At 45.8% G+C, this 12,086-nt stretch overlaps 1 protein-coding gene across 3 annotated transcripts in view; it reads right to left on the reverse strand.

Annotated features, from left to right (window-relative positions):
- The window catches only part of col5a1 (procollagen, type V, alpha 1), a 68,041-nt gene extending 57,321 nt beyond the window's left edge, over positions 1-10,720 (reverse strand). For 2 of the 3 annotated variants that reach the window (XM_028974618.1, XM_028974617.1), the window contains exon 1: positions 10,386-10,720. In XM_028974618.1, the coding sequence (XP_028830451.1) occupies positions 10,386-10,485 (100 nt within the window). In that variant the 5' untranslated portion in view covers positions 10,486-10,720. The remainder of the gene's footprint in view (positions 1-10,385) is intronic. The other variant, XM_028974616.1, reaches the window with a different exon arrangement.
- Between the last annotated feature and the right edge of the window lie 1,366 nt (positions 10,721-12,086).

Genomic DNA, 12,086 nt, shown 5'->3' on the forward strand with positions numbered 1-12,086 from the left:
TCTTAAAGCTTGTTTCATTAGGCTATATAAGGTTTGTGCTAAATTCCTACATTCCCTCTGTCTGTCAGGCACTTCCTTCCATCTCTGCGTGGCTGTCTGAGTGTGTGTGTGTGTGTGTGTGTGTGTGTTACAGTGTGTGAGTGTGTGTTACACCATGCCACAAAATATTTGTTCTTCAGTAAGTATAAAGAGTTAAAGTGTAAAAATGCTGCCTGTTAAAAGCGTTAATCGGGACCATGACGTCAACTTCCATGTGATAAGTGTGTGTTTGTGTGTGTGTGTGTGTGTGTGTGTAGTAGAACTGACTTTTCTGACCAAGTGTGTGATGATAAGCGGATTCCTCCATTCAAAACTGCACAGGAACCAGACGGTGGGGCTGCGCGTGAACCAGAGCAGAGACCGGACAGACACCTCAACAACAGTCCTGTCTCCTCCTCCCTCTTTCTGTGTGTCTCTCAGCAGTGAAACTGCATATCCCAGACCAACACACACACACACACACACACACACACACACACACTGCACTGAGTTGGATTAACATTCTTCCTTTCTTTCCGTTTCCCCCCAAGTTCATCAGGCACGTGCTTTTTCCTCATATTCACGACAAAAAGCTATTATTGTCTGGTTACCTAGCAAACATGTCAGCCACAACACAGAGAGGACTAAACCCCCCCAGCTCCGAGGTCACACCTCTGAATCTCAGGCTGACATAAGAAGCCAAGAGGGATTTGCTGTTTGAGCTTTACGTGTCTGATCTGAAGTGAGCATGGCCAATAACAGACATCCATCCCATTCCAGTGCACCAACTCTCTAATTATGGACATATACTGCGCACACACATGCACGCACACACACAGCATGCGTTGTGTCATGTGATTGCTCCCTACAGTTGAAACGAGGTCACAGGTCTGTTCGATTGATCATGTTCTGGAACATATAACTAGCTGAAGGAACACACACACACAATATATGTCACTTTCTTGTCTTTTTTTTAGGATGTCTAGTTCATTTATCCTTATTCCACATGCACATATTTTCATATCGTTTTAAAGACACACGATCTGTATCCTGCTCATAATTCAGATGACAGTCCCACAAAATACAGAGAGCAGATTCAACAGAAGGGTAGGGGTGAGAAGGATCAATGTTTCCTTCAACGTCCAATATTTACGACAGTTTCTTTGCAAAACAAAATGACAGTGTGAAACAGACAAAGCACAAATGTGTGTTGTTAGGCAAGGTTGAATAGGTTCAATATTTGACGTGTTTTTATACAGTATTAACAAATTATTGGGGCCTAGTTGTTGAAGAAGTTGTATGTGTGTGTGTGCATCTTCATTATTCTGGCAACAACGGTTAATTGTTTATGTCTGATTTCTGTCAGTGATAACAATTAATGACTACATTTGTGTGTATGTATGTGTGTGTGTGTGTGTGTGTGTAGGAATTCCAGATGCTCCACTCAAGGTCTCTCTCTCCCTCTCTCTCACTCACAGAGGATAATCACTGTCTTCAGCTTTATTCTTGGATGGAAAAAGTGACTCAGGATGATTCTCATCTTACACCGAACAAAGAGAGAGAACCCCGGAGATCCCCCTTTCTCTTTTTCTTTCTCTCTCCCCAACACACAGAGAGAACATTCTCTCATACACGCTTAACAGCACGGCTTTGTGAGTTATCTGTGCGACTGATCTTAACAGGCTCCCTGCATCTGAAGTCAACGTTCCGTTTGAAGCCTAATCGTCCGGCCACTCCGGCTTCCACACGAAATGCTGCGAACCGCATTCATAAACCTGTTTCCAGCTCAAACTATTGCAATTGCTAACGTTGGTACATTCGTCAGCGGGAATGTACTCCAAGACCCAGAGTGCCAAAAGGCCTCACAACTTTCTGTTTACAGATACTTAAGCACCCGTAAAGCGATATTGCCCGTATTTTACCGTTCCACAGTGTACATACATACAATGCTTCAACAGTTTATTGCTATAACTGCATATCAGCAAGAATCTCACAATATGACGCAGCTTACGCTAATGGCCTCACGATTCAATCTATCATGAGAGGAGCTACTTTTATCACATACAGATTTAGACAAAAATGTAGTTTAGGCAAACAAATTCAGAACATACAGTGCAAATGTGAAACTGTAGACTCTATATAGTAAGGCAGTAACCGAAAGCCGGAAAAGTGTTTTTTCCTCTCTCTCTCTCTCTCTCTCTCTCTCTAATGAATTGCTCCACGACGGAAGGTAGTCGGACATTTGTGCGCGACCCCTCCCCTCCCGCTCGATCCGGACGGGCAGGGGGACTGTTATTCACCACAGTGATGTGCACGGCGAGGAGGAAGCGGTGCTGGATGATGCGGTATGGAGGGGTAAACACTGCACCCGTGTTCTCTGTCTGCCAGAGGGACCTGGCAAGAATTGATTATTTAGCCCCACCACACCAAAGCAGACTGAATAAAATTCTTAGATAATTGTTTTAAGGGGACATTCAGAGGACAGATGGAGATGGGGATGAAATATGCAAAGTTGATGGCTGGGATTGCGCATGCAGAGATGATGTCATGTTGATTTGTCAACTCGTTAATGCCCTAGTATATAGTGAAAGTGAACTGATTGTCATTGTGAAACACTGCAGCACAGCACACAGTGACACAATGAAATGTGTTAACCATCACCCTTGGTGAGCAGTGGGCAGCCATGACAGACGCCCGGGGAGCATTGTGTGTGATTACGGGGCCGCTTCCTTAACCGCTAGGTCACCACTGCCCCGGTTAGGTAGGCTGTTTGGTATGCGGTTTTAAAAGTTCTTTGTTAGCCAGTATGCAGTTTTGTGTAGCAAAACTACACACTTTGTACACAAATGTACACCCCTGCTGAAAAAAATAGTAATGAACTGCAGAGGTCACAAGAACTACACTTGCAAGCAAATGCAATAGCCTTCACACAATATTAAAGGGTTTTTACTTTTGAAGCTTTTTACTTTTGAAGCTATAGTCAACCCCATTAGCCTTTTCCCCATTTTTTCTGTCATTTAAAAGCAAAAGTAGTAGTGTTTAAACTGAAGGAGGAGGAACACTGCCCCATGATCGGCTGAGACCCAGCACCAGCTCCCATCACCCCCTGCTTCTTGAGAAGTGCAGGTTTATTACAGACGGTAAACGCTATTCTGGTGGGCAGCTCCACTCTGCAGTTTAGCACCAGTCGTTTAACTGCAGCCACGTGCTGAAAGGCGTTATCAGGGATTGGATTTGGAAATGCAAACCATGTGCTGCAACAGCATGGGTTCCTGAGTGGACAGAGGCCGACAGCAAGCCGGGGACGGTTTTCTTAAAGGAACACATGTAGCGCTATGTAATCCAGTCAGAGCAACATAAAAAGGTAACACACACATACCTGTGTCCCCTGTAAAGGTCATAAGAACAATCAATCACCTCATAATCACGCATAGAGAAACACATACCTGTCAACTGCAGGTAATAACACTGAGAACAGATGTGCTATTAGCTCAGACATCAAACACACACACACACACACTCAATCACTCAAATTAAATCTGTGTCTTCTCCCTGTAGACACTTCCAAAAGCAAGCTGTATGGTCGCCATGACAATAACCTGCTGTCCACATCAGTGGATGACCGACACGTCACCAAGGCAACACTTTCAATGGCCGCCCAGAGGGAGAAAAAATGATTGAGACAGGGACTGGATATAGAGAGCGAGATAACCCGGAACCTTCAAAGAGCCAGAGACCAAAAGAGGCTACAGACGATCCAACAAGGAAGAAAGAAAAAGAGAGTGAGGGCAGAAAGCCTGTCTTTCAACCTGTCACTCAAAGCTGTAATTACTGCTCTTTAACTGGACAGGTCGCAGAGTGGGCGGGGCAAATGACAAACGGCAGACCTCTGTCAGTGCATGGCTAGCCATTCAGCAAATAATCAGCTCAGCTGTCATTGGTCAGAAATGATTTTTACATTATCATCTAGAATGTTTCCCAGACAGGGTCCAAGTTATTTTTTATTTCAGATCTTTATACATTATACATTAGAATGATCAAAACACAGTATAAATGTCAGTATAATCTCAAACCTCAAATAACTATAGTCTTTATAGTCATTATCCCTGAATTAATTCATCATTACCACAACCAACACTTTGCCCTTTTCATCCCTCCATTTGGCCATTCTCTCACTGCCAATATATCCAACTAATATAACATATATTCTTCTTTTTCAAGCTGTTCACATGGTACGTGTCATGTTATCTTCAACAGCATCTACATTGAAAAAGCACAGACCACAAAATACAGATTTATTTACTGAATACAGAAGTTCTAATGTGTACTGTTTGCTCTTAAATAATCGTCCCATTAGTCAGGAATTCCATAATTTAATGCTCTGCAATTTCTTACTGCAGGCTGAGAGCCCCGACTGGTGGCCATCTGGTCAGTCCGCTACTGAACCCTCCTCTCATAAAAAGACCAGCTGACTGTCACGCCATAGGAGATGAAATGCATTCCAAACGCTTCCAAAAGATCGGGATGCTTTCAAAAGATCAGAATCTGATCACTCAAACTGCTTCTGCTAGAGGGTCTGAGACGCAGTCCTGCCATATTTTAAAAAAGTACAATCAGAAGTACGACCAGAAACACTCTACGTCTGCGGAGGATCAAGAACGTGTTACAATACATGCTAGATGCTTGGTGAGCATCTGTAACGGGCATCTGGACTTGTTCTCTGTGGTGCTTCTCGCCAGTTTTACTGAGGACCAGAGAAGTTATGAGGAAAGCTGAGTCAGCTAAAAATCTCTCCCTCCCTCTCTCGCTCTCTCTCTCTCTCTCTCTCTCTCTCACACACACTCCTCCTTCCCCAACACATACACACATGCATACACACACATGTTCTGTGTGAAGATGGTGTCTCGCTGCTTCTGAGATTGTAAAGCACATTTCTTCAGCCAGTTACTGCAGTCCCACACTGCGCAGTATCTTAAATGACTCTGACCAAAAGATCTCATTCCCCACAAGAACAAGAACGTCTTTGACCTTCCACATTCTTTCAAAATACATAAAAATGAAGGACGAGAGACTCAGAGAGAACTAAGCGGAGACAGAAACGGGGGGGACGGAGAAAGGAAGATTGTTGGGACCCAGTCGTAAAAAAACTGTGGCTAGCCATAATTCCGTCGTTGATGGTCGCATGTGAGTAAGGGGTCAGCGCCTGTTTCATGCACACATTCCTTCAGTCCTCACCACGGAGATGGATACAACCCATAATAGTCATGTACAAAACCATCTTTTCATGCCAGTCTTATCTGATGTTAATACTCTTGCTCACACACACACACACACACACACACACACACACACACATAATGCACATCAGAGAGGAGGACGTTATGAGTTTGTAAGTGAATGTGTGTGTGTACTTCTTGACCTTGCAGCCTATTTAATAATGCTAATCCCCAAACTGGAAACACACACACACACACACAGGCTGCTCTGCTTTGACGGCTACAGGGAAGTTTTGAGAACCAAAATTTTGGCAGCACAAATACACACAAATGCATGGTGTGTGTGTGTGTTTGAGACGATGGCATTGCAGCTCACGTTGGACTGCTTCAACAAAACCTATAAAGTAATATACCAGCCCTAATACACACACACACACACACACACACACCACCCCCCTCCCGTCTGTCTGAAAGAGGAACTGAGTGTTTTTCTTGCGTAGAAATGAATCAGTACTTTGTTTCAGAGTCTCTTGTTCAGCAGCGGTGGGACACACACACATCTGGAATGCATTTTTCCTTCTTTTTCCATCTTTTTTTTTTTTTCTTCTTCTTCCTTTTTTTCCTGGACTCAGCAGACGGCACAATGCTGCTTATCTGAACCAGATGTGAACAAGAGAAACAACACACACTCACGCTCTCGCTGGAATACAGAGAGTGCTTTCTTTTTCTGAAATTTCACACCACAGACGATCCCCCCATCAACCTCCTGCTTCAGCATCCAAAATTCCCATGATCCTTTTAGGCCCCCCTCTCTCTCTACATCTTTCATTTTCCTCCACACCCTTTCTCTCATGCTCAGGTATTCTGGGAATGTTTTTTTTTCTTCTTTTTTTGATCAAGCAGTCTGACGAGCCCTTGGGAAAACTTCCTACTGACCTGTGTGTGTGTGCAACATGTGGGCAACAATTCAAAGACCCCCACTTAATGAATGAAAACACACCGAGTTGGTGTGTGAGCATATGTGAGCATGTTAAGGAGCTCAGTGTAAAGAGCCCATTGATCAGGCGCTGGAGGAAACAAAACACCTCAAAACTCACACATGCACACACACACAAATATATAATGTGATATGCACAAACTGTATCAACAATACTTCAATAAGACAAGGAAACTTATTACAATGCAAAATATTACAATGCAAACTAGCAAAAAAAAAAGCTTGTAAGGTACTCCTGTAATCTCTGCAATTAGGTAAATCTATTAATGAACAAATTCCTCCATAAAAATATGCAACAATTACCCCTAATAAGACAAACCCACAGGTCATTTTTTACATTGTATATTTACATTCAATGTCTTTATGACATTGAAAATGATGTTTTAATAAAACATACATACATACAAGTATACAAGTATGAAACACACACACACACCAACACTTTACATGTTATACACACAGAGAGAAACACAAATGGGAACCACAGCTTTCCTAGGGTTTGTCACCTAAAACACATGAGAAACGGTCAGAAAATCAACACGCCAGGGAAGTCATTCAGACACACACACACACACACACTACAACATCGCTGACTCCATTGAAAATGGGTGGTCTCCAAAAAGACCCCCAGCACCACACCAGCAGTCTCACACAACAGGCCTGACCCACACAAACCTGCCTTTCTTTCTGTGGCACCCTGAGACCCCCCTCAACACCCCATCAGCTCAACGCAAATCAACACCCCTCAAGCCAGAGGGGCTCTGCAGAGGCTCTGTTTTAATGTTCTCTTTCAGAGAATGTGCCTTCAAAGCAAAATCCACTTCCCATTTACCCCCCCCACACACAGTAAGGCACACCAGACAAACCAGAATAAAACTATAGACCTCAGGGGTGACTCTTGACCTACGAACCAGTGACCCCATCATCCTGTAGATGCCCTCCTTACAGCATTTTACTTGTGATCCTCATACACAAGCACACACACTGCGTTAATATCTCTGCTACGTCCACTTTGTCATTTCACATCTGCTTATCCTTTATGGAAGCAGATGGTAACGGAGCCGGTTATAGTTCTTGGCTCTCTGTGGACCAATCAGATTCCGCCTTTGTAACCGTGAGGCTTGACTGGTGAGACACCGGGTTGGAGACTCGCAGACCACAGAGCAGCTGGCTGGGATGGGGGAAGACAGACAGACTTTGGGTTCGCAGTGAGACACAAGGCCAGGGCAGGCTGTTAACAGCAGACCGCATGACAAAAACAAAGTAAGCTGAAAACACCCTAGCTTTTTCTTCACATCTGTGATTTTTGGAGTTTAAAAGCTCTGAAAAAACAAACACAACATAACATGCGCTAATATATACTGAATAATTATGATATCTAATACATCTTTAATGCAATAGGGTGTCAAGTATGTTCAAAGAATATTGCTGAACTCATCCAAGCTCAGTTGAATACAATGAACTCAAATGACTCCACGTTGCCAATGGAACCCCTTGTGCCCATGATGTCATGTTTTATGGGTCGTGGATTTAGGCCCCCAGGGTCTCTCCCCGTCCCCCCTCGACTCAGAATCACCCCTGCTGGGATCACAACTGCATGCTTTATGGCTTAACTGCCCAAGGTTGAGTCATGACATGAGTAACACTGCAGACTACAGAGAATCCAGCTGTTTCTCCAATAAACGTCTCTTTTGGGCAGCGGTGGCCAAACGTGCAAGGAAGCAGACCGTAATCGGAAGGTTGCCAGTTCAAGGTGCCACTGAGCAAAGCACCGTTCCCACACTGTGCTCCCCGGGCGCCTGTCATGGCTGCCCACTGCTCACCAAGGGTGATGGGTTAAATGCAGAGGACACATTTCGTTGTGTCACCGTGTGCTGTGCTGCAGTGTTTCACAATGACAATAAGGAAATGATTGTTCAACATTAATCAAAAGGTGTGCAAGAAAAATTTCAACTACTTCAAGAAAATGTTAATAATGTATTATAGGAACTACAATTACTTTTTGGACAATTCTATGTGGCTTAGATTAGACTGTAAGTCCTCCGGCTTCCCACTCACTCTATGCCCTCCCACTCAATATCCTCTTCAGTGGGTGGGGCCACAAGCAGCCAGTTAAACAATGATATGCCAAGAGGCCACACCCTGCAGTGCGTTTGCTTCATCGTCTCAAAGGTTCTCAGAGGTAAGGTCACATGACCGTGTGACCGCAAGTGCACCCCTAAAATGGAGGCGCGAAAAAGAGGCCCCTCCGACGCAAGCGGAACGAGGTACAAAGGAGGACGCATGTGCAAAGGGACGAGACATGCTCCGCATCTATCTGCTCCAGCATACTGTAATTCCAGAGGGAACCCAGAGTCAGAGGGCGGAGAGAGAGGGGGGGCGGGGGGATCCATGTTTGGTCTGGATTCAATCAAAGCTGCACGAGTATAAACCAAAGCACATTTTTCTCACACACATGCACGCTCGGCCAGCGGGCGGGCTGCACCAGAGTCACCCTACCGGACAAGGGCTCAGCCGAAAGTGGCCGAAGGTGTTCCGACTCACCACTCTGGGGGTCCGGCCATTTAACGACCCGCCCGCTAAAACTGCACAGATCAGGGTTAAGTACATGGGATAAGACATAAGCATATGGGACATTGAGACAGTAGGGGTACATGACAGTAAATTAAAGACTTTGTATTACTGTATAAATCTGTGCAAACAGTGATAAAGCACATTAGGTTGCTCAGTACCCCGCCGCAAACATTAATCTGAAGCAAGCTTTGTGTTGTATGTCTTAGTTGGAAAAAGATTGAAGCAGAACATAGGGTTCATGGGTCAATAGCACTATACCAGTAAGGGACCATCTGCAAACTGATACAAGTTACACAAAACGTTTAAAGACAAGCACGTTATAAATTATGAATAAAGGTCATGTGACTTTTTTTTTTTTTTAAGAAATATGGGTTCGGTTTAATTTACTGACATTGTTTTAACTGCTGAAGAAGACAAGTGAGGTCTTTTTTTCCTCAAACAGAAAGAGCCCACAAAAAGTGCAGGGTTTTGGGGCGATTTTTTTTTTTAAAAACTGGACTGTAGGCCGGATGTGCGGCACTTCAGGCACCCCTGGCTCTTAATTACCCACAAGCCCTTTTATCCTCGCCGCTCCGGAATATTTTTTTTTTTACTCCCCTATGATAACACAGTCCACAGCGACCCGGCGCGCGCGCACGTGCCGGCGTCGGGGCCGCGCCCTCCGCGCTCCCGCGCTGGATGCAGGTGGTGCGCCCGAAGGCACGCGCATTCCCGCAGACACCTTCCGTCAGACATCAGAGATTCCACAGCGCTACATGCTGCCTGCACCCGCCCCACGGATTTACTTTTTTTTTTTTATAGCCGAGGGCGGGGGGGGGGGGTCAGTAAAAAAAAAAAAAAAAATTTTTTTTTTCCAACCCCCACAAATTGCCGGCGGAGGATGAGCTGAGGAGAAGATGACACGCGGCGACTCCACCCTGCGCGCGCGCGTGCGCGCGCCACGCCCTCCCCTCGCGCGCGCTCTGAGCGCGGCTGATGTTCTTCATTATGAGGCCAAAAAACAAGGAGCCCTGTTCTCATGGCGCGATTCAACAAATGAATATATCGACCTCTAAAAAAAAAAAAAAAAGATCCGATACGACTTGTTACGTGTTTCTGTTTAATTGTTAACACGCGTCGCGAGTTATGGACCACGTGAAGCGCCACTGTCCCTGGGGGGGGCTGAGCGCCTCTCCGGTGGCGTGGGGAAGTCCTCTGGTCTGTCCGGGTAGAAGGAGCGCGCTGGAGCGGGGCGGGGGCGCGCACCACGCTAAGTGGCGTCGCAGACGGACGTGGGGGCTGAGCGAGGGGGGGGGGGGGGGGGGGGGGGGGGGGGGGGGGGCAGAATGATGCCCGCCTGCTGCCAAAACTTTTCGGTGAAACAAAACAAAAAAGCACTCCTGACAAACCCGAAATCACGAACCGAGCCCCCTTCCCCCTTTTCCGGGTCCCATCAGTGCAGGCAGCTCCGGGACAAAATAAAAATTAAAACTGTCTGACTCAAGTTTTTCTTCTTTTTTTTTTTATTGTTATTATCCAAAACGCAAAGTTGCGGGGCACAGAAGGTCATCGTGTCGCAGGGTCCCCGAGGTGCCACTTACCTGAACTGGCTTGCGATGTGACAAAAAGTAGAATTATCGCTAGAGAGAGTTGCGCGTCCCGTAACCTCCGTTTAACTTTCCATCTTATGTGGGCATCCATGGCCGCAGCGGGACGTCCACGGGCACGCGTGGGTCTGTTGCTCAGAGCGGCCGAAGGTTCAAAAGCGGGCTCGGGTGGGTGCGTGGGCTAGAACGCGGTAGATCCTGGGCGCACGGGACAGTGTCTATGCAGCCATAAGGTTCGGAAGCCCGGAGCCCTCCAGCTATGTCAGAGGACGGAGCCGCTCCCTTCCCTGGCGCTCGTCTGATCTGCGCCCACCGCACGAGCAGAGCTGATGGTGTCCCCCCCCACACACACACCCCACACCCCACACCCACACCCCCGTCCCGGAGCGTCACTTACAACCGCTCCCCGTCCAATCGGGGGCGGCGACACGGGGAGCCGGACGCCGCCATTGGCCGGGAGGGGAAGAGGAGCGAGAAGTTTTGCTCTGTCTCCCGGTTCCTCGGACGCGCGGTAGCGGGAAATACGGAATTACGTACGTGGCGATTTGTCTTTATATGTTTTACGAGTGGAGTTGCTGGTTCGTTGGGGAACCTTCTGAACGTTTCCTGGCGAGTGTATGAACTTGCATTTTCGTTACCTTTAACGAACGTTCGGTGAACGTTGCCTTCGGAAGGACCGGCGCGCCGACGTCACTCCACGTCACACGTGGGAAGCGGCAGTGCAGCAGAAGTCTCAATTTCATCAGAGTGGCAATAGAGCCAGATGCAGAAAAACTTCGTGTTATTACTCGTTGTTTAATTGTTATTACAAACAATTACATTTTTACACTGCACAAGGTTTCCAAGCATGAGTTAAACTTGATGTTCATAGATGTATTTATATTAGTATTATCAATACTAATGAGTTGTATTCTGTTTTTTTTGACGAAGGATTCTTCATTTCTATTGGATGAATCAACAGCTCGTGTCCTATGTATATTTTTTCTTAAAAAAAAAAAAAACTGGGTCTAAATTTGGTGCAGAGCGCACAGTGACCTCTGACCCGGCGAGCGGGACAACTGCAGCATGAGGCCGAAAGGTTGCAACATTTGGACGGTAGAGCAGATCTCAGACCCATGGTCACCATTCCCCAAAATATCCAGGGTCTAAATTTGGGAGCATGCTCAGTAAAAGATCTCGGTAACAATCATCCAGCTTTGCGTATGCTGTTTTAGCGAACTTTTTTCTTTTTTTTTTTTACACAAGGAGAGGCGTTGACTGAAAGCATTTATGTTCCAGTAACCCAGTAAAACTACAAAGTATTACAAACCATGCCATAAAGTAGGTTTAACTCCAACTTGCTAATAATAGACCCAGAAAGAGTGCCATCCCACACATGGACTCAAACACTTATTAAACATACACGCATTTAAAGGATACCTTCTTACAGTTGTTGGCATGGAGATCATTCAGTGCAGGCATTAATGAATGACTTGAGTTAACTCCCTTCATCAACTCACCCAAAAGGCTTAACACATCGCAGATGAATACAACCGCAAGAAATGGCTGTCAGACACAATGGCGCACACTAATGTCATTAAACGCAGAGCAGAGCCACAATACACAGGCTAGAAAGTGTAGTCAGAATTTTAAAAAATGCTGTTCACACCTGCACACGCACAACACATAGACACACGTAGGTGAGAATAATCAACA

The sequence above is a fragment of the Denticeps clupeoides genome, chromosome 3, assembly GCF_900700375.1.
Source record: "Denticeps clupeoides chromosome 3, fDenClu1.1, whole genome shotgun sequence".
Classification (NCBI taxonomy): domain Eukaryota; kingdom Metazoa; phylum Chordata; class Actinopteri; order Clupeiformes; family Denticipitidae; genus Denticeps; species Denticeps clupeoides.